General features: G+C 36.3%; 1 protein-coding gene across 4 annotated transcripts in view; it reads left to right on the top strand.

Moving 5' to 3' along the window:
* The window catches only part of HOOK3 (hook microtubule tethering protein 3), a 107491-nt gene that overhangs the window by 36759 nt on the left and 43290 nt on the right, over positions 1-27442 (top strand). For all 4 annotated transcript variants that reach the window (XM_045997874.1, XM_045997872.1, XM_045997875.1 and 1 more), the window contains exons 6-11: positions 438-505; positions 9634-9696; positions 11513-11596; positions 16445-16608; positions 22635-22775; positions 24335-24536. In XM_045997874.1, the coding sequence (XP_045853830.1) occupies positions 438-505; positions 9634-9696; positions 11513-11596; positions 16445-16608; positions 22635-22775; positions 24335-24536 (722 nt within the window). The remainder of the gene's footprint in view (positions 1-437; positions 506-9633; positions 9697-11512; positions 11597-16444; positions 16609-22634; positions 22776-24334; positions 24537-27442) is intronic.

The following is a 27442-nucleotide window of genomic DNA, read 5'->3' as shown; positions in this document are numbered from 1 at the left end:
AATTGTACATGATGCAATACTTTGATGTCAGACAAGAATAAAGCACAGACATCAGAGTTTTTTTTAACCTGTAACAAAGTATATTGTGAGAGACAGATAATTTTTAAATTTTAGGAATAGTAATAAGGAATTCTTTCCATTCTGGCTTCAGGCTTTGCTGTTTCATCATCTAATATCCCTAAGAAGCTATATTCCTGTGACCTTTAGCTGTAGCCTCAACTTTGTAATGGTGATGGTCGTGGTGGTGGCCTTATCTTAAAGAAACAGAAATACTGTGATTTTCAGCCTTTACTTACCTGTGATGCATATAACATGAAGAATTCCTAGGAAGAATGAAAACACAGAAAACTACTTAAAATAATTTATGAAGTGTGAGACTTTACTCCTTGAGTATCTTTAACTTGAACAGTGACATTCCAGATTGTTCTTATTTTCAGAGTACATCCAAGCCATTATGATGATGGAGGAATCTGTTCAACATGTTGTCATGACAGCCATTCAAGAGGTATGTCGGAGCTTTATGCTTACTGTTTGTGAGAAATTAAAGGAGCAAACTGGAATAGTAGATGTGGAAATTTTAAAAATATTCTCCTCATTTTTTGAGAATATTTTTCTTTGCACTTATGATATACTGTGCCTCATTTTTATTTAAAAAAATCATGCGTTTAAATTTCTCATTTGTCTTTAAATCTTACATATTTGTCTTGTAGCTATAGGTATTCAGTAACTACTCCTAATTTTTAAAAATACCCCAATGAACTACAAATAGTAAACTAATTTCTAAAGCCATTGTAAATACATATCTTAAACCAGCAGTCTACCTCACGCTTAATTATTGGTTTCTCGTTTGGCAGAAAGTGGGCCTTCAACTCTAACCATACCCAAAGCTATTTCTAGATGAATATTTATACCGAAACTATAGGGGAGGAAAAATACCTTTTTCTTCTACCCATCCAAGTTCTCAGCTGAGACTTGTATCAAAGGACAGATTAATAAGGATACACATGTATTTAAGTTTTACATGACATAGAGACCTTCTTAAGGAAATGAAAATGAAAAAAATATTATTTTTTTCAAAGAAGTATTTAAACTTGAGGGTTTTAGGGCTGAGTTTGATGAAGAATGGAGAATCATGGGAACATGTGATTGGGCACACAAGAATTTGAGCTAAGGATAGTAACCTGGGGGAAACAGCAATTCCTATTGATTCAAGATTCTTTCAAAATCCCTCTATCTTTGGAGATAAGGATGCTTCTTTCCTTTGCTTTGAGTATAGGGAAGGCATCTCTTACATGAGGATTTTATGACCTGCTTCAGCAGAAGGTTAGAAAATCTATCCTGTACCTCTTCTTTCACAAATTCCTTCAGCTTGAAGTATTCCGTATTCAGTATACCAAGGTGCCATACTTTGGAGTAGCTTGTCTTGATCTCCATCAAAAGTGAGACATAAAACTATAAAAGTAAAAATAAAATGTAAATTAATAACTAGTCAATTTCTGGATGTGAGAATGTTTTTAATCATGAAGGCAATGGAACAAACCGTTAGGGGTACTAAAGAACAGTATAGGACTTGAACATGCAACAAACAGAGAAAAAAATACAATAGACAGCATGAAAAATGCTAAATGTCAGTTAAGTAAAGTTGTATTTTTTAAGAAATCTGACCATCTGACTGTAAATCCAGGAGTTCCCACCACCTCCCCCCAGGGTTCTGGCTCATAGAACTCAGGAATGATGACAGTATTATTATAGCAAGTGAATACAAACCAGAACCAAATCCCTCCCACCCCAAAAATGCATATAGTAAGGTCTAGGAAGTCCCAAATGCAAAGTTTCTGTTGTTCCCTTTCTCTGGAATCAAGACCTGTCATACTCCAGCACGTTTCTGTGAGACAGTTCCAAAGTACTGCCAACCAGAGAGGCTCACCTGAGTTTTCATGTTTCCAAGTTTTTATTGGGGTTTCATTATGTAGGTGTGATTGATTGTATCAGTGACCATGGGGTTGAAGGCAGTTTCCAGCGCTCCTCCCCCCAAAAGTCAGGCTGATTATCAAGTGGCTCAAAGACACAGTCCTCTGATACATGGCTGGTTTTGTGGCATGGCCAGCCCCCAATTTGATCATCCAATTTTTTAGCTTTAACTACCTAGGGACCCACAAATAACAGTTACTCTTATCAGAAAGGAAATACCAGAGATTGAGAAGCTGCTTGCCAGTAACAGGACAAAGGCCAGGCAAATTCCTTACTACATAGGACCTTTCAAAAAAGCAAAGCTTTTATTTTATTAATTTATTCTTTTAAAGATTTTATTTATTTGACAGAGAGAGACACAGTGAGAGAGGGAACACAAGCAGGGAGAGTAGGAGAGGGAGAAGAAGGTTCCCACGGAGCAAGGAACCCGATGTGGGGCTCTATCCCAGGACCTGCGATTGTGACCTGAGCCAAAGGCAGATGCTTAATGACTAAGCCACCCAGGCACCCCAAAAAAGCAAAGCTTTTAAAAGACGAGCAGTTAAGCAGTCAGCTCTGATGATAGGAAGATTAAACCGGTGCATCTTTTTAAAAATATTATACTCTTGTATTATATGAGATATTAGGTCATGAGTGTTAAAATATCAAAATGATGATCTCAAGCAAGATAGAAGTTATTTTGCTCTTAAGTCATCTTGGATTCTGCTCTGTAGTCATCAGGGACACAGCTTTCTTATTTCTTATTGTCTGCCATCCTTAAGACATGTTTCCGACTTAGTGGTTCAGCTGTGGCTTCTCAAGTTCCAGCTATCACATTCCATTTCCAGTCATCAGGAAGGACTGAAGGAAGAGTTATCCACTTCCTCTAAATAAACTCAGCAGTTCTCACCCATGTTAGCCAGATATTATTCATGGAGCCACACAGATAGTCACAAAACCAGCCAAAATATGAGGAGTCTGTTACTCCAAAAATAAGAAAAAGAAAAAGGTGCCACTAACAGTTCTGCCTTACTGTAATTGATCTATAATTCTGTTTTTAGGAATTTATCCTAACGAGATCTGAAATACAGAGATAGGGTAATATATCTATATATCTATAGTAATATAGTAATAGCAGACATTTATGTCAAACCTACTATGTGCTAGATAGTGCTAGTACTTAATAAATACATTGTGTCTACTAACTTAAAGTTCACAATTATAATTAATGCTCCTGAAATGTAGGCTTAAAATGGCAAATTTTATGTTCTATATATTTTATCAAAAAAAATTTTTTTTAAACATTTTATTTATTTATATGACAGATCACAAGTAGGCAGAGAGGCAGGCAGAGAGAGTAGGAGAAGCAGACTCCGCTGAGCAGAGAGCTCAATGTGGGGCTTGATCCCAGGCCTCTGGGATCATGACCTCAGCCGAAGGCAGAGGCTTTCACCCACTGAGCCATTCAGGCGCCCCAATTTTATCAAAATTTTTTAAAAATGAAAAATTAATTTAATATTTTGAGGTATACACTGTTACTGTCCCCAGTTTATTAAAGGGAAACTGAAGCATAGTGTGAGTAACCTCAGTTTCACACAAGAAGTAGCAGCAGAGTTAGAACTCAGGTCTAAGCAGTCTGAGTTCAGAGCCCATACCCAGAACCATTATGCTGCATTGCCTCAAGATTTATTTCACATTATTTTCTAGTACAGAAACATTAGAAATAGTCTAACCACCTAAATTACAGTAGAATAATATATTGACATATTAGGTAGCATTAAAGTGAATTTCTGAAAAATATATAAAAATATGGGTAAGTCTTATTAGGGAAACAGGGCACATGAGCAATAAAATCCCATTTCTGTGTAAAATAGAAATTAAGATGAGTGAAAAATGACAAAATGTTAACCATCTCCAAATGGTTGGATATTCTGTGCTCTTTTCGGTATTTGCCAATTTTTCTATAATTATAGGTTTGTAATTATAATCAGGAATATTTTTAAAATTAAAATATGTCGGGGCACCTGAGTGGCTCAGAGGGTTGAGCCTCTGCCTTTGGCTTGGGTCAGGATCTCAGGGTCCTGGGATCGAGCCCCACATCCGGCTCTCTGCTCGCCATGGAGCCTGCTTCCGCCTCTCTCTCTGCCTGCCTCTCTGCCTACTTGTGATCTCTCTCTCTCATATAAATTTTTAAAATCTTAAAAAAAAATTATAAAATTGCTAAAAATTTTTAAAAAGTCACCAAATGACTTTTTTTTTTTTTAATATTTTTATTTACTTATTTGACACGTAGAGAGAGAGAGATCACAAGTAGAGCAGCAGGCAGAGAGAGAGGGGGAAGCAGGCTCCCTAAGCAGCAGAGAGCCCGATGTGGGGCTCGATCCCAGGACCCTGAGACCATGACCTGAGCCGAAGGCAGCGGCTTAACCCACTGAGCCACCCAGGCGCCCCTCACCTTTAATTCTATGAATCTAGCCCAAGGAATTATTTAGAAATTCAGACCAAGATTGGACACAGCAGTGTTTATCAAACTATCTTACATAATTTTTTTAAAGTTTATCTAAGTTAATCTCTACTAGACCCAGTGTGGGGCTTGAACTCACAACCCCAAGATCAAGAGTCACATGCTCTTCTGAATGAGCCACCTAAGCACCTCCAAACTATTTTAATTTAATAGAAGTATGACAACAGTGTGCACCCATTGAGAAGCAAGTGTTTAAATTAGGCTACCTCGATTTCATGGAGGTATAGTTGATAGTAATTTGTTTAAAAAAATTTTTTAAGATTTTATTTATTTGAGAAACAGAGTCAGGACAGGGAGGGGCAGACTCCCTGATGAGCTGGGAGACCAATGTGGAGCTAGATCCCAGGACCCTGAGATCATGACTTGAGCCAAAGGTAGACGCTTAACCAACTGAGCCACCTAAGCCACCTAAAAGCCACCTAAAATTTTTTTTTTCTTATGGGGTACCTGGTTGGCATAGTCAGTTGAACATCTGACTCTTGGTTTTGTCTCAGGTCATGTTCTCAGTGTCCTGAGACTTGACATGACCTGAGACAAAACCAAGGTCTGCCCCCATGGAGGCTCTGTGCTCAGTATGGAGTCTGCTTAAGACTCTCTCCCCTCCCTTTGTACCCCGCCCCCCCCCCACACCTTCTCTGTCTGTAAAATAAATAAATACATCTTAAAAAAAAAAAAAAGTATCTTGTGACAAAAAGAAAACACTTAAAATGTCAAGTGAGGGGCACCTGGGTGGCTCAATTGGTTAAGCGCCTGCCTTGAGCTCAGGTCATAATCTCGGGGTCCTGGGATCAAGCCCTATGTCAGGCTCCCTGATTGGTGGGGAACCTCCTTCTCCCTCTTTGCTGCTTCCCCTGCTTGTGCATGCTCTGTCTCTATCAAATAAATAAAATCTTTAAAAATCAAATAAATAAAATCTTTAAAAAGAGTTAGAAAATATCAAGTGAATGAAGCAATCAGTTAGATGTCAGAAATACATTATGTGTCTTTTATGTGCATGTTCCTTCTATTCATTCAGCACATACCATCAAGCACCTAATATGCACCAGGAGCTGTAGTAGGCATTCAGGATAAAATTATGAAAAAGGCAGACATGGTCTCTTGCCCCCACAAAATCTAAATGTCATGGTAGAAATGGCTAACCATGTAATTCACATACGTTCAAAGCATTCAAAATGAAAAGTCCATGATGGGAAGAATATTAGGAGTACCTCAAAGGCGTAGCTAACTCAGTTTGGGGACTTAAGCAAAGGCTTCTCAGAGAAGGTGGCATCTTTTTCTTTTTTTTTTTAAGATTTTATTTATTTATTTGATGGAGATCACAAGTGGACAGAGAGGCGGGCAGAGAGAGGGGAAACAGGCTCCCTGCTGAGCAGAGAGCCCTGATGCGGGGCTCAATCCCAGGACCCTGGGATCATGACCTGAGCTGAAGGCAGAGGCCTTAACCCACTGAGCCACTCAGGCGCCCTGAGAAGGTGGCATCTTGACTAAGCATAGAAGGTTGAGATGAGGTGAGGAAAGGGCAAAAATTGTTGTAAAGTGCAGGAGGCAAGAGAAAGCTAGACTTATCTGGAATGTTGGTTACCCAGAGCGACCATGGTGAGGTATAGCGAGTGCTTAGAAATCAAACAAGAGACCTAAAGTCATTAGAATATTGAGCAGTTTCATTTGGAAGTTGTTATTTTGGAAATCAGTAAATAGATTTTAAGGAGAAAATACATTAAAGTCTATATTTAAGAAAATGTTTATGATGAGAAGAATGGTTTGGAGGAAAACCGGGCTAGAAAAAGGGAGAGCACTTAAGAGACTTAGTAATTAATATTTAATTACCAAGAATGAATGATAGAAGCTTGAACAAGGTTATGGCAGTCAGGGAGAAGACAGGTGCACAGATTGGAAAATTATAGGAGCTTGAATCCACAGGATTGGTAACTGATGGGACCAATGGGAAGAAGAGGGGGGGAGTAGCTGGATAGAATAATGGAAGTAAAAAGGGCTTCTTTTAAAATGGTAGTCTTTTTTTATTTAAGGGTATATTCTATTTATATTTCTTTATTCAGGTACTACTGACATTTATTTATTTACTGTGGTAAAATATGCATAACAAAAATTTGCCATTAGTGACATTTAGTGTGTTCATAATGTTGTGCAGACATGGTGACTATTTTGTTCCAGCTTTTTCCATCACCACAAAAGGAAACCCTTTACATCCACTATATAGGCAGTTCTCATTTCCTCCTCTCTCCAGCCTATGTCAGTCAGAAGTCTGCTTTCTGCCTTTATGAATTTCCATATTCTGGATATTTCATATAAATGGAATCATATGATATGTGGCCTTTTGTGTCTTTGTTCATTTAGCATGATATTTTCAAGGTTATTTTGTAGCATGTATTAATACTTGCTCCTTTTTTATGGCTGAAAAATCCATTGTATGGATGTGTGCAGCATTTTGTTTACTCTTAAGTTGAGGGACATTTGGGGTTGTTCCTAACTTTTGGCTATTGTGAATAATGCTGTGAATGTTAACATAAGGGTTTGGTTTTTTTTAAACATCCACTATTAATTCTTCTGGGCTTATTGAAATTGAGTTTTTTGGTCATATGGTAATTATGTGTTTAACTTTTTTGAGAAAGCACCAACTTGTTTTCCACGCATCCTGCAACATTTTACATTCCTACCAGCAGTGTACTAGGATTCTGTTTTTTCCACCTCTTTGCCAACCTTGTGAATGTCCTTTCTTTTTTTTTTCTTTTCTTTTTTTTTTTTAAGATCTTTTCATTTATTTTAGAGCGTGCACAAGCAAGAGGGGCAGAGGGTGGGGGAGAGAGAGAAACTCAAGCAGACTATATCCTGAGTGTGGAGCCTGACATGGGGCTCGATCCCATAACCCTGACATCACAGCCTGAGCTGAGGAACCAAGAGTTAGACACTGAACTGACTATGCCACCTAGGCACCTCTGCCCATCCTTTTTATAATAGCCATCCTACTAAAGAAGCTAAGAAGAGATTAGGTCAGGGAGCACACGTGGGATTAGGTTCAAGGGAAAAGCAGCACTTGTCTTACAACAAAATTGAAAAAGCAAAGTGTGGGCATGAACGTTGCCAATTTTGTAAATTAAGACATGGGAAATTCTTATTTGGAGACAAGGTTTTCTGATGAAGAGTGCAGAGGTTTGAGAAGTAAGAAAGGTTTAGAATAATCTATAAAAGGAATAAAGAGACTGCTGACGGAGGAAGCATAATTATATTTTTGGAGCAACTTTAAAGGCCCAGTTGAAATTAGAAACTATGTATTAATAGTGTTTTCTGATTTAAATTTTTGTTTTTTTATTCTCTCAGTACTTAATAGTCTGGTGTATGGCCAGAAGAGATAGGTAGGTAAATTAATATTATACTGAGATTTTGCCAGAAGAAAGAATTGAAGATAAGAAAATTGAGATATTGACAAAGGTCATCAATGTAATAGACTGAAAAATCTGAGCTAGAAAGTAGAAGGTAATTGGTTAAACAAACGGTGAACCATGGAACCTAAAGCAGGGGAGGGAATTTCCCAAAAATAAGATGATACTGTTAACAGAAGAAGGAGGAGTAAATGCGAGCAGGCAAAAACAATAATGTTTAGTATAAGGTCTCAGCAGAGTAAGGAAGAAAGTGAGTATCAGAATGATGGGTCTCACTAGAAGCCCAGGAGAAAGAAGGGAGGTGTAGGGCTTGGAAACCTCAAATTTAGGAACACAAATATTAAGCGTAATTGAATGAGAGACCAGGATTGAGAAAAGGTTGTATTCAGAGTGTAGGGCACTTGGGTTTTTATTCGGAATTGTTGCTGTATTATGATAAGGACTTAACTATAACAGTGGGAAAAGGAGAAAGACTGGAAGAAATACTTCTGGTCCTTCTACTACCTGTCTCTGATTAGATAGGGCCTCTCTGAGCCTAGCGCAGCCGGTTATCACACTCTAATAATGCTTGTCTTAACTCATCTGACCTATGTGTGCTACACCCTTGGATTGTAGCTTCTTAAATATTTCAAAATTATAAAGATGATTGTTCTGGATGGTAGAATAATGGTTTTTCCTTTTTATATTTTTATGAATTGTATATTCTTTACAATGGGACTATTTTTTGTTGGAAGAAGTCTCAAAAATCTGATTAATACTGTCATGAGGAAAGCATAAACATTGAAGCCAGTGTTTTTTACGCTTCCTGAGATTTTTTTTTCCTAATTATGCTGAGGGATATTGAACTCTTCTCATCCCATTAATACAGAGCAGTGATTCTCAAACTTCAGTATGTATTGGAGTCACCCAGAGGACTTTATTAAATATGTTGCTGAGCCCTAGCAGCCCCCCCCCCTTTTGAGTCAGTAGACCTGGGCTGGGACCCAGTAATTTGCATTTCTGAACAGTTTCCAGGCAACACTGATAGTTTGAGGACTTTACTTTGAGAACCACTGATAAGGAGAAAAAAGTATAGCTGAACATAACAATTTTCTGATCTCTCAAAGAGTGTTACTGAAAGCTGATACTACAAGATCTCTCTTAACAGTGCATCCCCACATTTCTAATTATCCCCCTTTCTTTTGTCCCTCAACATAAGAAGGAAAGAGTAGAAAATTGGGACCATTTGAGTCTGCCCCTGACATTTGTCACAATCAGAAATTTATCCCCTTCGCCCCCAAACCTTCATATGTTATATGGCTCCTCTCTCTGCAACACCAGGGTGAGAGAGGCTAAGAAATAGAGGGGCATGTGTGTGTGTGAGTGATAAACATCAGCCACTTCATTTTGGCTAATACTGATATTGCCCATATTTATTTTTTAGATTGAGTTACATAAGTGTTGCTGTTTTTTTACTGAGAAGTCAGTTTTTAAATACTTAGCCACTTTTTTAACCTAAAGATTTGTCTTGATTCTTATGACTGCCCTTACAGTGAAAATGAGCACCAGAATTTAGACCTGTAATTTTAAATGGAGGCATTATCCTGGGATGAAAAAGATTTTAGACTGAAAAATGTATAGGAAAATGTTCCTCTAACATTTGTGTCTTCATTTTAATTTTTATAATTCTGTGGTGGCCAGGTATTCACATTGTTGTCTAAGTGTATTTTATATGATGTCATTTTTGCCTCATAATTACAATCATTTAAATCTTAATTTCAGCTGATGAGTAAGGAATCACCTGTCTCTGCTGGAAATGATGCCTATGTTGACCTTGATCGCCAGGTATCTAATTTTGCATTGTTTTATCCATATAGCGATTGAAAAGAATAAACTTTAGATATTAATGAAAAGAATGTTTCAGTTGAATTTGCTTTTAGAATATGTTGGTTTAATTATTTGTTTTTTCCTTAAGTTCAAGACTTAAGCTACTTTACTAGTAGATATTATGCATTTGTAATTAAACTTATAATTTATAATTAAAATATTATATGATCTACTTTAAAATAAATTTAATTCATTGTAATTCATCTTTTCTAGTTGTGATTTTTTTTTTCCATTGGTGATATCTTTATATATGCCACATTTAGCACAGTAGATGCATTCTTGGCAAGTGGCATGAGTTTTAATCTTATGATTAACTTATAGTACAAAATACCTTTTATTTCACATGGGTCTTCCATTGCAGATGTCTCCTCCACCCTTCATCTTTGTGAGGGAATAGTCAGTAGATATTTAAATGTACCAAGGAACCTACTGTATTCTTTTTTTTTTTTTTTTTAAGATTTTTTATGTATTTATTTGACAGACAGAGATCACAAGTAGGCAGAGAGGGAGAGGAAGCAGGCTCCCTGCTGAGCAGAGAGCCGGATGCCGGGCTCAATCCCAGGACCCTGAGATCATGACCTGAGCCTAAGGCAGAGGCTTTAACCCACTGAGCCACCCAGGCGCCCCGATCCTACTGTATTCTTAAAGGAACTCTGTCTGCAGTATATTCTTGCAATTTTAGCCAGAAAGTTATTTTGTAATTTCAGTTACTGCTTTGCAATAAAATACTGCAACTTACATTGTCAGTTTCTATATTCCAGCTGTCCTGGGACATCTTTTCCAAGGTGTAAATAGAAATCTTCATGTTATCCTCTCTCATTTCTTCCCATTGGTTTCTAAATGTTTTGTAGGAAAATCTTTGGTCACATTATAATTTTTAACTCGAGTTAAAATATGCATCCCTTACTTTGTGATGTTAGATTTTAAAGTTGTTGCCTTTTTTTTTTTTTTTAAGATTTTATTTATTTATTTGACAGACAGAGATCACAAGTAGGCAGAGAGGCAGGCAGAGAGAGAGGAGGAAGCAGGCTCCCCGCTGAGCAGGGAGCCCAATGCAGGGCTCAGTCCCAGGACCCTGGGACCATGACCTGAGCCGAAGGCAGAGGCTTTAACCCACTGAGCCACCCAGGTGCCCCTAAAGTTGTTGCCTTTTATGGATTTTTTTTTTAAATCTATATTACACAGTTGTGTTCACATGAATGGAAAAGCTAATATAATTTTTAATCAGTTTTTTTAATTAATCAATTTTAATTAATTTGTTCTTGCTTTGCTAACCTAGGGTTTATGGGACACAACTCAGAAATGTTTGGTTTGTGTTGAGAATCAGAATAATAAAAATATTTTTTAAAACTGTGTTACACAAATTAACATAAAGGTGTAATATGCCTGAAGATCTTGTGTTGAAATACTTCTGGCTATATATTTCAACAATTGAAACCCCCATCCTCTAGCATATACATATTTTATCAAGGGAAAATTTTTCAGTTATTACAGAATTAACATTACCAAGAATCATGTAGCCCAGAGAGGAAAGTGTAAGAAAACTTGGTAAGAGGAAAGAACCAGATTCAGTACGGAAAAGACAAGACTTATGACTAGAAGATATTCAGAGTTAGAAATGGCTGGTTTTGACTCTTTGCAAGAGTTCTCAATTTCTCCCAGCCCCTCAGAAAGAAATGAGAGGAAAGTGTTCTAATTCTTTTTGTGCCTATGTAATTACTAATTGTTTCTATTCATATTGAAATGTTTATTGCATCTCGTTGTTTCTAACTAGTTGAAGAAAACTACAGAGGAACTAAATGAAGCTTTGTCAGCAAAAGAAGAAATTGCTCAAAGGTGCCATGAGTTGGATATGCAGGTAAGAGATGTTTTCTTTGTGCTACCTATTTGAAATGCACCACTGTAAGTAACACCAAACGTGCTATGTATTACCATACAGTATTGTTGGGTTATCATGCAACCCTAATTAAGGAAAAAAAGGGAAAAACAGATTTGTGGTTTAAGATAGTAGACTCATCAAATATATTAATTTTCTTTACTCCTGGCAGCCCCATTAAATTTAGAATAAATGAATGAATGGTATAACACAAGAAAAGAAAGGGGGGCTATCTGTGCTAGCTTTAGGGAGGGGTGGGGGAGATTTTTTTTAAAGCGCTCATTTGTAGGGTTTGCCAGTATCCATAGTAGATACTCATAATATACAGAAAGGCCAGGTTTTTGTAGATAAGCCCTAATGTGAAGTTCATGAATGCACAGCTTAGCATGACCCTTGCTTTGACTACTTCATTAAGGAAAGTCTGCATTACAAAAAAGAAAAGAAGGAAGATAAACAGGAAGATAGTCCTAGAGGAAGTGGAGAAATTTGGGATAGTAGCCAGAGATTAATCTTTTTAATTTATTTAATACTTTCAGTGAAATTAGTAAAGATATTCCATCTGGGGCATGATGCTAAAATCAGAAATCAAACACTTAAGTAAATTAAAAATAGAATTGTTAAAGTGAAAAATTTAACAGGATAGTTAAAGTGTATAGGAAATCTCTCATAATTAAAAAGAGTAAAAAATTATTTAGGATTTACCTCAAAATTAGAGAGATCAGGGCATGGACAGAAAGGTACAAATACATAATTGGCCATGTTTTGATACTTGTTAAAGCTGGGTCATGACTACGCAGAGTTCATAATATTTTATAATAGAAGAATTTTACGTTGAAAGGCAGAGGTGTTGGTCATCGCTTTGGATGCACATAGGAGGAAGTACAATCAAAGCACACCTGCTGGGTCATACAGTAAATGATATTTATCTAGTCACAGTGTAAGTGCCATTAATTGCTTTCCCAAAATTTTAAAACTTAACTCTACACAAATGCTAAGATTAATAATAATAAATAAGAGATGATTATTTTTATGACTAGAATATAAACATTATCTTTGATAAACTTGGGCAAACTACAGCCCTGTGATACACTTAACTCTGCAGAAAACAGTAGTGACCCACTTGATAATGTGATCTCTAAAGTAATAATACAAACCGATTTCAACATTTAGAATTGTCCTATAGAGAAATGTTACTGCCAAAGTAAAAACACAAGTGACAGCAGTAGAAGAGGACAGGAGACATGAAGGAAAGATGGGGTCACTAATGTTCTTGCCAAGAGAGTCAGGAACCATTTCTGTTGGCACAGCACCCATTACATGGCTGGTTCCTTCTAGACATCCAGTCTCAGCTCAAAATCACCTGACTTATTTGTCATAAAATACTTACTGGACACTGAAATGTGCCCAGGACGAAATTAGGCCTCCTGGGAAGTCCTTCCGTGATCATGTAGTTCCTGCCCCATATAGTAGGCACAAAGTGAACATGTGAGTGAGTGAATGGGCGGGGGGGGGGGGGGGGGCGGGTTTGAGTGAAAAGAGTCAGTAAGTACTTGTTTAAGATTGCAGAGATGACCAGACAAGGAAACAAGAATAGTAATATAATTGTATTTGTTGAAAGGAAGGATGACACAAGTAGCTATAGTTTAACCTGTCAAAGGAGTGACTAGATAATGTCTAAGATTGATAAATCGAGAAATGGTGGTGTAAAACATTTAGAGATATAAAATTACAGCCAAAAACAGTAAAGTTTGGAATAGTTAAAATTAGTTGTCTCCTGGAAGTAGAAAAACTCAACAGAAAACTGACTTTTTACTATAAGCTCCTTTTTCTTATCTGATTTTTTTTTCCTTAAATCATGTTTGTGTATTATTTTGTACAAGCATATCTCAGAGTTATTGTGGGTTTGGATTGCTGAAGGGAATGTCGTGACTGGTTTGATCTCTATCCAAAGCACTAAAACTTTCTCTGTGTCAGCAATAAGCCTGTCTGTCTTTCTTATCATTTGCATGTTCATTGGAATAGCTTTAAACTTTTCATTTCCTTCAAGAACTTTTCCTTTGCATTCACAATTTGGCTAAACTGATACAAAGAGCCTGTCTCAGCTTTCAACATGCCTTCTTCACTAAGCTTAATCATTTCTAGCTTTTGATTTAAAATGAGAGATGTATGACTTTTTACTTGAATACTTAACAGCGCATTGTAGGGTTATTAACTGGCCTAATTTCAGTATTATTGTGTCTCAGGTTATAGGGAGGCTTGAGGAGAGAGGCCAGTGGGGAAAGGAACAGCTGGTTGGTGAAGCAGTGAGAACATACTCAAAAGTTATCAGTTAAATTCACCATCTTATATGGGGATGTTTTGTGGCATCCCAAGGCAGTTACAATAGTAGTATCAAAGATCACAGATCACCATACAGTAATAAGGGAAAAGTTTAAAATATTGCAAGAATTATAAAAATGTGACAGAGATAGGAAGTGAGCAAATGCTATTGGAAAAATGGTGCCTGTAGACTTGGTTGCCACAAACCTTCGGTTTATAAAAATTGCAATACTGAGATGTGTAATAAAATGAGGTATGCCTGTGGTCTCCTTTTTCTGTGTGTGTGAAAAAGTCTTCTGCCAATTATATAGGCATACCTCTTTTTTTAAAAAAGGATGAAAGAGCAGAAATGAATGAAATGGGCCAGTGGCATGAGATGGAGCCACAGCTGTCTTCTGAGAAAAGACCCATGCATTTATGGAAATCTGACAAATTGAGAGCTGGCATTTTAGCTTCATTTATTCAATAAACATTACTAAATACCCACAGAAGAGAGTGTGTGAAGTGGAAATCAGTCTGGAGAGGCCTTATAAGCCTTTGTAAAGATTTTAACTTTGAGTAAATGGGAATCCAGTAGAACATTTGAGCAAAGTAGTCATGTGGTCTGCACTTTGTTTTGATGGGCTGTGGGGCTACTGTATGGAGAACAGATTAAAAGGAGGCAAGGGCCAAATTTAGGAGAGTAATTAAGAAGTCATTGCAGTCATTGCAATCCAGGCAAAAAAATTATATTGGATTAGATTGGAATTTTGGCTTGTAAGTGGTAAAAATGTGTGTGGAAAGTGATATTTGCTGACAGATTGGATGTGGGTATGAGATTAAAGAGGTTAAGGCTTATGACTGAGCAACTGGAAGGTTTAGAGTTAACTCTTCTCTGAAACGGGAAAGACTGGAAGAACTGGGGAGTGAGGAATAATTAATTGGACAGTTTAAGTTTGATATGCCTTTTACACATGCACATGGAAATGATACCCAGTTTAGGGTTCCAGTTGAGAAATAGAAATGTGTGAGTTGTCACTGAATAGATGATGTTTATCCCATGAAACTGGAAGCCATCACTGCATGTAGAGAAGAAAGCTGTAGGGCACTCTAATGGCAGAGAAATTGAGAGGCATTCACTAAGGAGAAAGAGAAGCCTGGTAGGTTGTGTCCAGAAAGCCGGAGAGTAAGGTGTCCTGGCAGCCAAGTGAAGAAACTGTTTCAGGGAGGAGAATGTGATGGGTTGTGGCATATGTTGATTGTTCGCATGACGTGGAAGTGTCCGTAGTGATCCTGATGAGCAGTTCTGTGGAATGGTAGGGCTAGTAGCCCAACCAGAACGAGTTCAGGGGAAAGTGGGGGGTGGCAAGTAAGAATTAGAAATGGCAGGTGGCTTTTGTTTTTACAGCTTTATTGAGCTGTAATTAACACATAAACTGTTCATATTTAAAATGTACAATTTTCATGCATGTTGATTTATGTATGAATGTGTAAAAACATTACCACAGTTAACCCACTGAGCCACCCAGGCGCCCCAACATTACCACAATTAATATAATGAACCCATCACCCTCAAAAGTTTCCTCATGACTTTCTATTCCCCCTCCGGTCCCCAGCTCTGCCTTGTCACTATAGATTAGTTCATATCTTCTAGAATTGCATATAGAAAGAATCATACATTATTTATACTTATTTTTCATCTGAGTTCATTATTTTTGACAGTATCAATAGTTAATTCTATTTTTATTGCCAAATAGTGTTTTATTATATGAATATACTTGAATTTTTCCATTCACCTGTTGTTGAACATTTGTGTTGTTTCTCGTTTTTCTCTATCACAAGCAAAACTGCTATTAACATTCTTTATAAGTCTTTGTATGGGCCCCGTGCTTTTATTTCTCTTGAGTTAGTAAAATACTGACTGGGTCATGTGGTAGTTGCACGTTTTTTTTGTTTTGTTTTGTTTTGTTTTGTTTTTTAATGCAAAGCTGTTTTCCAAAGTGCTCGAAACATTTTACATTCTCACCCGAGATGTATGAGACTTCCATTTGTTCTATATCTTCAGAGGCACCTGGGTGGCTCAGTCCGTTAAGCATCTGACTTTTGATCCCAGCTCAGGGCATGATCTCAGGGTCATGCGTTCAAGCCCTATGTTGGGCTCCACGTGGAGCCTACTTTAAAAAAGTTCTACATCTTTCCCAACACTTGGTATACCAATATTTTTTATTTGAGCCATTCCAGTAGGGAGTGTATGAGTATAACATTGTGGTTTTAATTTGCAATTCCTTAATGATTAGTTAATGGCTTAGTTGCCATTTACATATCTTATTTGGTGAACTATCTTTTCAGATATAAAGAATGAATTCTTGCTTACTCTTAAAATACTGCTCTGCCTGTGCAATATTCCAAAGTAATGTTACAGTTATAAGGGGAAGTTGATTAAAACGGGCTTTCTAATGGTAATTCACAAGTGATTATGCTGATCCCAGTGTAATTAGAAGAAATAATTGCTGTCTTCCTATATTCTAACAGGTTGCAGCATTGCAAGAGGAGAAGAGTAGTCTCTTGGCAGAGAATCAGGTATTAATGGAAAGACTTAATCAGTCTGATTCTATAGAAGATCCTAACAGTCCTGCAGGAAGAAGGCATCTGCAGCTCCAAACTCAGTTGGAACAACTCCAAGAAGAAACATTCAGGTAAAAGACCTCACTAAAGTCTTTTTTTTTTTTTTTTTTTAATATTTATTTGACAGAGAGAAATCACAACTAGGCAGAGAGAGAGGAGGAAGCAGGCTCCCCACGGAGCAGAGAGCCCGATGTGGGGTTCGATCCCAGGATCCTGGGATCATGACCTGAGCCAAAGGCAGAGGCTTTAACCCACTAAGCCACCCAGGCGCCCCTAAAGTCTTATTTTTAAGATTGGTTAACTATCTTTTAATGTTAAAAATGTAGTGTTAGGGCTTTTGGATAGCTACAGACCAAGGAGGATATGAAATAAACAACTTTCCCCAAATCTTACCACATGACACACAATAACTTCACATCTAGGAAAAATTGTATCAAAGCTACACCCTTGGGGGCACCAGGGTGGCACAGTCGGTTTAGTGTCCAGTTCTTGGTTTCAGCTCAACTCATGATCTCAGGGTCGTGAGATCGAGCCCTATGTTAGGCGCTGCACTGGGCGTAGAGCCTGCTTGGGATTCCCTCTCTCCCTTTCCCTCTGCCCCCACGCCCCCACTCAAATAAATAAATAAATCTTTAAAAAAAAGAAAAGAGCTACATGCTCATTATTACCTGAAGACAGAATGCCTCAACTGAAATATAACTGTGAAGAAAACACACATGAGCCACACAGCCACACACTGTCCCACCCCATCCTACTCGGTGCTTTGAGGCAAGTAAAGGCAGACTGACAGAAAAATTAGAGGAAGACAGAAAAACACTAGTGAAGGGGCCTGAAGGTGAGTTGGAGAGATTAAAAGATTAAATTCACTAAACTACTTTTAAAATAAAAGAAGATTGGATTACAAACTGCAGGGGGAAAATACCGTAATTGAGCATATCATCTTAAAGGACCAGACTCCATAAAAACATAGAGGCACTGAATTTAAAGAGATTGGTTCACTTTGCAGACACTTGGTTTAAAGAGACACAGTATAAATGCCAGGTGCCTGATTTATAGAGTCAGACTTATTTAAAAGGCAACCTGATTTAAAGGGACAGTCTTCTAAACACATCTTGGAGAGGAAAATGGCAAAAGGAAGGAAGAATGACCGTTTGGCAGCTGGATGGTGAAAGGGAAAAGAAGAAAAGGAAAAATTTGGTGTCCTGCCAGACAAAACAGAACCACAAAATTGAAGGACTTAGGAGTAAGAAATAGAATATCTTGTCTTCACAGGAAAGAATAAAAATGATTCTTAAGTCTTCTCTAAAACTTCAGAAATAGTCCACACCCTATGATCTACATCAGCAATTCAGGATTTGGTCTAAGGACCTCTTCAGGTTCCCTGAGACCCTTTCATAGAGTCTTCCAGACCTCTCTTTTCTAACTACATATCTGTGCGAGGGTGGATTTCCTTCATATAATTCAGCCAGAAAGCCATCACTACAGATGAATATAGAAATAGCTCTGACAATCCAGCTGTTACCTTTTTTTTTAGCCATCTTCTGTTAAACTGGATTATTTGACTCATAAAAGTATAAAATATTACCACTCTTCTCACTTTTTGATTTAGAATATAGTTATTTTTCAAAAACTGTGTTGTCTATAATAATATAGTGGATTTATTACTGATAATTTCAATGTATTTAGATGTTTTAATTTTTCAATATGATAAATAAACATCAATAGATAAAACTATAAAACAGAAGTTCTTTGCAATTTCTGTAATTTTAAGAGTGCAAAGGAAGCCAAAAAGTTTTGAGTACCCTTGATCTGCATCTTGACTTTTTATTTTTTTTAAAGATTTTATTTTTTTTTTTTATTTTTGAGAGACAGAGAGAGCGTGCATGAGCTGGGGGAAGGGGCAGAGGGAGAAGCAGACTCCCTGCTGAGCAGGGAGCCCAACGTTGGACTCAATCCCAGGACCCTGGGATCATAACCTGAGCCAAAGGCAGACATTTAACCGACTGAGTCACCCAGATGCCCTGCATCTTGACTTTCTAAGACAGAATCAGAAGATAGTAAAATTTAAGTATGATTGTACCTTTTTGTTTCTTTTTTTTTTCTACCCTTTTGTTTATAAATTGTGGCTAGGTTTTTAAAATACGGTTTGGGGAAGTGGTATTTAGAAATGTCCTGTCCTTCATTGTAAAGGAAATAGTGTCTAAAGCTTTTATCATTGCAGTACATACTTAAATTTATATTTTGAAGCACTTAAACAATTCAGATACTGTATCAGTACTGCATATTTGTGTATCTCAGTATGTATTAATTTTTTTTGAGAGAGAGAGAGAGCTCTTTATAAGTGAGACAGAGAGGGAGAGAGTGTGGAGCCCAATACGGACCTGGATCTCATGACCCTGAGATCATGACCTGAGCCGAAATCAAGAGTCGGTTCTTAACCAAAACAGCCACTCAGGTGCCCATCAGTGTTTATTATTCTTTATAGTCAGATATAATGTTTCTGGCTAATTTTTATTATGATCTTCTACCTTTAATTTCTTTCTTTTTTTTTGAACATTGGTAGCTTTTTAAGATTTAAGTCTCATAGTTCATTTTTAATTACAAAAGGGACAATATAGCTTTTTATTGGTGAGATCTGGCAGTTAGTTACCATTTTAACCAAATCATCAAACTTAGCTTATTTAATTAGCACCACCCACATTGTACCCAGTGCTATGTAGTATTTATGCCAAATATTTAACCTGAATGTAATCACAAAGAAATAATCAGAATAAGGAATATCCTTAAAGATGGCTAAGACTACTCAAAAAAGTCAAAGTTATAAAAAACAAAAGAAGGGACAATCAAAGGGATAATACTACTAAAGATAATTTGAAAATTATCATTGGATTCTGGGTTAGGGTGGGGAGACATTTTTACCGCAGTTGGTGAAATTTAAATATGGACTACCTATTAGATAATATTATTAAATTAACATTAGTTGTCTTAGATACAAAGATGATATTAGATTGTCCTTCTTGCTAAGGTATTTATTAGGAGTGAAGGGTCATGACCTCTGCAGCTTCCTTTTGAATAGTTCTCTAAAAAATGTATGTGCATTTGTTTTCTAAAGCAATGAGAGAAAGTATGTGAAACAAAATGTTAATAGTAGGTGAATCTGGCAAAGGATATGCAGATTTTCTTTGATCTCCCTTTCCAATTGTCATAGATTTCAGATACTTAAAAATAAAGAGTTGGGGAGGGTTTTCCAGACAGTGGTAACAGCTGGCGCATAAGCATTTGCTTCCAGTTTTCCCTCCCTTACATCAACATCAACAAAAATAATTTTAAGAAAAGAAAAATCTTGGGCGCCTGGGTGGCTCAGTGGGTTAAGCCGCTGCCTTCGGCTCAGGTCATGATCTCGGGGTCCTGGGATCGAGTCCCGCATCGGGTTCTCTGCTCAGCAGGGAGCCTGCTTCCCTCTCTCTCTCTCTGCCTACCTCTCTGTCTACTTGTGATCTCTCTCTGTCAAGTGAATAAATAAAATCTTTAAAAAAAAAAAAAAAAAAAGAAAAGAAAAGAAAAATCTTAAAAAAAAAAAAAAGAAAAATCTTAACATCAAAAAAAGGAGTACTAACATCTCATTTATGAATTTTTTTTTAAATAATCCTAACTAAAACAATAGCAAATTCAATACAGTACTATATTAAAATAAACTTTATCCCAGGATTGTTAACCTGTCAGATATTGTTAAGTCTATTACAGTAACTATTAAATTTATTTATTTGTTTATTTATTTATTTATTTTTTAAGATTTTTATTTATTTATTTGACTGAGAGAGAGATCACAAGTAGGTAGAGAGAGAGGAGGAAGCAGGCTCCCTGCGGAGCAGAGAGCCCAATGCAGGGCTCGATCCCAGGACCCCGAGATCATGACCTGAGCCGAAGGCAGCGGCTTAACCCACTGAGCCACCCAGGCGCCCCAACTATTAAATTTATTATTTTAGTTCCTTCAATCCATAAGTTAAAGGACAAGGAATAGTATAAAATGAGCTTGGTATATGAAAATTCTCAGTAAGGCTAAAAACAAGAAGAGGATGAGTATTAATCTAATATTTGAATTTTTCCTAGACATTCTATAAATCCTGGCTTTGCCACTTAGTATCTCTGTAACCTTGGGCATGCCTCCATTTCATCCACTATAAAATGGTCTTAATAATTACCTACCTTCGGGGGGCGCCTGGGTGGCTCAGTGGGTTAAAGCCTCTGCCTTCATCTCAGGACATGATCCCAGGGTCCTGGGATAGAGCCCCGCATCGTGCTCTCTGCTCAGCAGGGAGCCTGCTTCCTGGTCTCTCGACTCTCTCTGCCTGCCTCTCTGCCTACTTGTGATCTCTGTCTGTCAAATAAATAAAATCTTTAAAAAATAAAAAATAATTACCTACCTTCTAGAAATTTTTAGTATTAAATGAGTTAACATATGTAAAGTGCTGAGAATATTGCCTGGCACATATAATTTAGTTATTACTTTTCTAGAAAATGAAACAGAAATGACATAAAAATTTTGGAATGACCAAAAACAAATGATCATTTTTTATAAGTAATAGGCTTGTCCACCTAGAAAATGTTAAGTGAATCAACTGAAAAGTTATCAGAACCAGTAAACAGTTAATGGGGAGAGGGTGACTATAAGACATTTGTATAGGTCATAAGGTTTTCTATCAATAACTGGTTATCATCAGGAAAAATTTGGCATTTATAAATACATAAGTATTCAAAGAATAAAATTCAAAAGAAATATGAGGGACTTATATGATGGAAACTTCTGTTATACATAGAAATTACTTCAATATATGGAGAGAGATAACATGTTAGCATGTTTTGTTTGTTTACATGTTTTTAATGGAAGATTATAAGAATGCTGTTTTCTCTTAAATTATTATATAATTTGAACTTGATTCCAATTTAAATTTTATTTTCACCTGGATGTATTGATGAAAAAGAGGTTCCCAGAGTATTTACATACAAAGTATAATAAAGGAGTACTTTCCATGTCCAATGTTGAAATGTTTTTTAGTAAAAGGCGAAAGATTTATGCGATCTGAAGAGAAACCAGAGTATGAGTATGAAATGTTTTTTATTTCTCTACTGATTTTAAAAGCTTGGTACTGGTGCAGCAAAATACAGACAAACTAGTAACACAGGCAAAGATCCAGAATCCAACCCAAGTGTATATAAAAATGTGTAATAAAGGCAGCATTTTTTTAATCAATATGTAAAGGTTAATCAAAAGGTAAAGGTTAAATTATTTGTTAAATTTTGGGGTCGTGGGTAGATATTTTGGCAGGAAAAGTTAGATTTCTACATTACATCATAAAATAAAATGAATTCAAGGGGAAATGAGAATTTCAGTGTTAAAAATGAAACCATGTAAATCCTAACAGAAAATATAGAATAAAAGAAAAAATCTTTAATCATACACTTAAAGTGGAAACCATAAAGTATAAAATTCATCAATAGAATTACATAAAAATTAAGAATTTCTATTAACATTAAGTATTATATAAATTAAATTGAAAGTAAATAATCAAAAATAAATATTTGTGACATGACAGTCTTGTAAATCAAAAGGAAGGCTTTATGTTAAGCAAAATAAAGTAAGAAGTAGGAATAGTATTATCCATATTTAGAGGGAAAAGATCTATGCATAGCAACCGGACTGGAGGATACACTCAAAAATGTTAACAGTCTGATCTATTTAGATCAATACATGATTTTTATCTTCTTTGCTTTTCTGTATTTTGTAAACTTCCAACAAGGAACATATGTTAATTTCATAGTAAAACAATGAAGTTTTAAATGAATTACGTGTGCTGTCTTTTGAAAAATATTTCTTGATACCCAGTTTTTTGAATAGAGGAGTGGTGATCAGTTGTAAGTTTCTGCAAGCGTTGGACCAGTGGAATCTGTTTTCAGGACAGTTAAAACTTACAGGTAGAGTTTATGGTCACAGAAGACTCAAGAGTTTATTCTCATGTTTTTATTTCCTTTTATTGTTCAAAGGAGAATTGCTAGACAATAAATAGTACTATCTTGGTCTGTTTTGTTTTGGTTACAGACTAGAAGCAGCCAAAGATGATTATCGTATACGCTGTGAAGAGTTAGAAAAGGAAATCTCTGAACTTCGGCAACAGAATGATGAACTGACCACTTTGGCAGATGAAGCTCAGTCTCTAAAAGATGAAATAGATGTCCTTAGGTAAATGGTCTTCCCATCTTGTTACAATCTCAGGCCTGTCATCACCCAGAACAGCTCTACCAATGATGTTACGAACTCTAGGATCTCTGAACACAGCATGGTGTTTAAGAGAACTTAACCCTACTGGACTACCTGAGTTCAGATTCCAGTGCTACCATTTATTTAATCTCTATTTAACCCTTTTCTCATTTGTAAAATGGAGGTGATGCACATACCCACCTCAGATTGATTTGCAGAACGGAGTTGATATTTCTAAACAGTTGGGACAGTATCTAGCAAGTGCGTGCTATGTAAATGTTAAATAGAAATTTACCTCCAGCCATCGCTTCATACTTGGTAGCTCTGGAGCTTTTCTTATTACAACTCCTTTTCTTTAATTTCAAGTCCTCTGGTCACAGTCTTCCTCTTCCTTGGATGCTGTCACACCCACGAGGAGTCATTTCCTTGCTAGACCATTTTATCTGCACTTTGCCTGTTCTCTCACTAAGCACCTTCACTCCCTGCCACCTCATTTTCTGACCATTCCACTTGTATAATCTATCCTCTGTTGGATCATTCCAGCCATTTTAACTTTTGCTCTTTGAATACTGAGAAGGAATAGAGAAAATCACATAGTGCTGTAGTTTTGTCCTGCTACAAATTCATGATCTTTACTCTTCATTGGGTTCTTACCTGTGGTCCACCATTCTGCTGCTCATCATAGATAGTTCTGTCTCCCATTCCTCTCATAGCTAGTACATATTTCCATAACTTCTCACCTGGATGCCCACCCCCCACACTTCTCCATGCCTTAGTGTCAATGGATGACATTGTCTCCTACTGCATCAAGGAAAGGGGCCATGAACTGTGGGACTCTCTATGTCCTGTACTTCCTGTACCTAACTGCCCTGCGTTCCCACCTATCTTTTCATTTTTACTTTTAGAATGTAGACTTGTTATTCTTTCTCACGTCTAGTACTAATTCCTTTTTAAGTGCTCTGGATCGCAACACTTCTTGCTTACACAAGGACTGTGTTACCTCAGTCATCATTTCTCTCAGCATTTGGATCTCCCACCTTAGCATATGTTTATACGTTTAGGTCTCTTTCCTCTTAGAAAACTTATTACTCTCTGCTTCCCTCCAAAACAAATTTTAGATCACACAAGGTGAAATCTACATTGTTTCTGTAACTCCCTAAAATTTGCCACCTCCTGCCCCCACTACTCCAAGAAAACAGCTGTTCCTGTGGTCATTAATAACATTCTAATTGCCAGATCATTGGGACCCTGCACAGTTTATTTTGCTTTTGAGCTACATGTGATTCTGTTCGTTACCCCTCCCACACACACCACCACCACCACTTGCTTTCCTTAAATTACATAACATTCTCCATTACACATTTTGCTGTAATTTTGGTCGTCGTTTTTAGCCTTTACAAAACATTAATCTGGAATCACCTTTGGTCTTATAATTTCATTAGCATGTGTTCTTTTCTGGCAGTCCCTCTTGGGTTAGCACTATTAAAACAGCTTTACAGCTCTGGATATGTTTCTGATTCTGATTTCCCATCTCATTCTAGACATTCTTCTGATAAAGTGTCTAAACTAGAAGGCCAAGTGGAATCATATAAAAAGAAGCTAGAAGATCTTGGTGATTTGAGGCGTCAGGTTAAACTCTTAGAAGAAAAGAATACTATGTATATGCAGAACACTGTCAGTCTAGAGGAAGAGTTAAGAAAAGCCAATGCAGCTCGAAGTCAACTTGAGACATATAAGAGACAGGTAAAAAGAATAGTAACAAAGTTTCTTGATGTTTTCAAGCACGTTCTCCATTATAACATTGTGGCTTACCAAAATCCACTTACTTTTGTTTTCAAGGTATTGTTTTTTACCTACGAAACTTAGGTTTTTTTGTTGTTTTTTCTTAATTCAGTTTTAAATTTTAATTCCAATGTAGTTAACATTGAAACTTAATTCTTATCCAGACGTTATTCACTAGTGTCCATAGCAGATCCTTCTGTTGGTTTTTATTTTTAAATTATTATGTAATACAAAATACACAGAAGTAAAAGAATAATGTGTCTATGCTTTAAGAATAAAACAGACTCTTCCCCTCCCCATTATAGTAACCACTGTGCTGTTTTGTGGTTTTCATTCCATGCATCTCTTTATTCATTTGGTGCATATATATTCATATATGTAATATATAACATTTTTGACATGGTTCAGAACTATGTAAATGATATAATAAAAGGGCTCTTCTATGATTTACTTTGTTCGGTGTATTTGGGAAATTTGTTTATGTTGATAGGTGTAAAGATAGCTTTATTCATTTGTACCACTATATACTATCCTTTTGAGTCACTATACCACAGTTTACCCATTTTCCCATTGAAGGATGTACAGGATGTTTTGACTTTTTTTTTTTTTTTTTTTTTTTTTTTAATTATAAGTGCCACTATACATACAATGAGAACATGTACTCTTCTATACATGTGTGAAAGTTTTACAGCTATAAGGAACCTCTTCCTTAGAGTATCTTCATTTAATTAGATATTGCTAAATTGTTCTTCAAAGTGATTGTATTGCTAAACAGAAGTTTTATGAATTCCTCTTGTTCCACATCATCACCAACACATAGTATTGTCATACTTGAAATTTTGCCAATTGGTTGAATATGAAATAGTGTCTCCTCATGATTATACTTTACATTACCCTAATTACAAATATACTTACTGATCACAGTTCTTTTGTGAATGACCCACTTTAAATCTCTTATTCATTTTTAAAACTATATTATTTTTTCTTACTGATTTCTGTAAGTTCTTTATGTGTTCTTACTATTAATCTTTTGTCAGTTACACTTGCTGCATTTACTTCCTGCCAATCTGTAACCTGTCTCTTTACTTTTTTTTTAGACTAATTCTAAGATAATGAACTTTAAGTATCTTTTTATGATTTGTACCTTTTATGTCTTAAATCATTTCCTACATAAGAGTGTAAGCCAATCTCTCATTTTCTTAACAAAGATTTAAAGTTTGTTTTGCACAGTTAGGTCTCTTATCCACATGGAATTAGTTCTTGTGTAGGATGCTAGGTTAAAGATCCAGGTGAAACTTTATTATCTGTGTAGGCAACCATTCAATCTAGTGCCATTTATTTAATAATTTCTTCCACAAGGACCTGCAATTCTATCTTACATGTACCTAAATTTTCCATCTTAAATGTAAGCTTGTTTCTTGGCACTCTCTCCTGTTTTACTGGTTTATTTGCCTAGTCTTACACCAATATTGCACTTATTATCTATAGATTTTTTAGTAATTTGATATTTCATAACACATATAACACACACAAACTGTTCTTTTCAAAACTATCTGTTAGACCTTTTCCTTCCCTTTATGCCCAAAACTTTTGGGAATTGGAATTACATTGACACTGTTGATTAATTTGGGGAGAATTGACATCTTTACGACAATGAATGTTCCTGTTGGTGAATACATCTTTCATTTATTTAGGTCTTCAGTGTCTTTCAGTTAAGTTTTATAAGTTTCTTCTAAATGTCAGGTACATGTTTTGTTATATTTACTCTTGGGTACCTCATTTGGATTTTATAACTGCAGTTAGCGAAAGAAAAGATACCATTTTTAGTTTGTCACTCATTTAAATGATTGAAATTGATTTTTATGTTCATTTTACAACCATGCCAGGTTCTCATATTACTTCTAATAATGTCTGTAGGGTCTCTCATCAAAAGTCATAGACAAATTAAAGCAGTTTTGTTTGTTTCTTTCTACTCTATACCCTTTTTCTTCTTCTTAATCATCACATTTGACTTGTAATACAACTCTGAATAGAAGTAATAATAGACAACCATTTCTTGTTGATTTTATACAGAATGCTTTAAATGTTTTACCAGTATATTATTAGCACGTTGAACTCCAGTTGTTTATCTTAAATGGAGGCTGAATTTAATCAGCTCCTTTTCCTACGCCCTGGAGAGATTCCTGTACTACTTCTCCTTTCTATTAAAGTGATTAATTATATTAACATATTGTTGATGCTTAAACCATCCTTGTATTCCTGAGTTAAACTTCATAGAGTCACTGAGGATTTGTTGTTTTCACATTGTTAGTTTTGCTTTGTTCATTTTATGTAGAATCTTTTTCCTCTATGATTCACTTGAAGTTCCCTATCTCATACTTTCCTGATCTGATTTTGGTATCAAAACTATGTACTAGTTTAAATGAGTTGGAGAAGTTTTAGTAGAACAGCTCTGTACACCATGAATGACTGGCAGATTTTTTTGCTGGCTACATTTCTTTCCAACATTTTATTACGAACTTTTCAACACACAATAAAGTTGAAAGAATTAGTGAACTTGAACATGGCCTGAGAAATAACCTAAAATAAATGTACCCCAGGAAAACTGTGTGTGAAATTTAAACAAATTAAAATGAGATGATTTAATTAGGGTTTCAGAAGAGAGAACAGCAAGAGTTACAGAAAGACATTATTTGAAGAAAAGAATGCCTGAACAGGGCACCTGAGTGGCTCAGTTGGTTAGGCATCTGCCTTCAGCTCCAGTCATGATCCCAGGGTCCTGCTTCTCCCTCTTCTTCTTCCTCCTTGTGCTCTCTCTTTCCCCCTCTTTCTCTGTCAAAGAAAGAGAGAAAGAAAGAAAGAAAGAA

Source organism: Meles meles, chromosome 2 (genome assembly GCF_922984935.1).
Source record: "Meles meles chromosome 2, mMelMel3.1 paternal haplotype, whole genome shotgun sequence".
NCBI classification, from domain to species: domain Eukaryota; kingdom Metazoa; phylum Chordata; class Mammalia; order Carnivora; family Mustelidae; genus Meles; species Meles meles.
The sequence above is the reverse complement of the archived record's forward strand: the minus strand, read 5'-3'. Positions and strand labels throughout refer to the sequence as shown.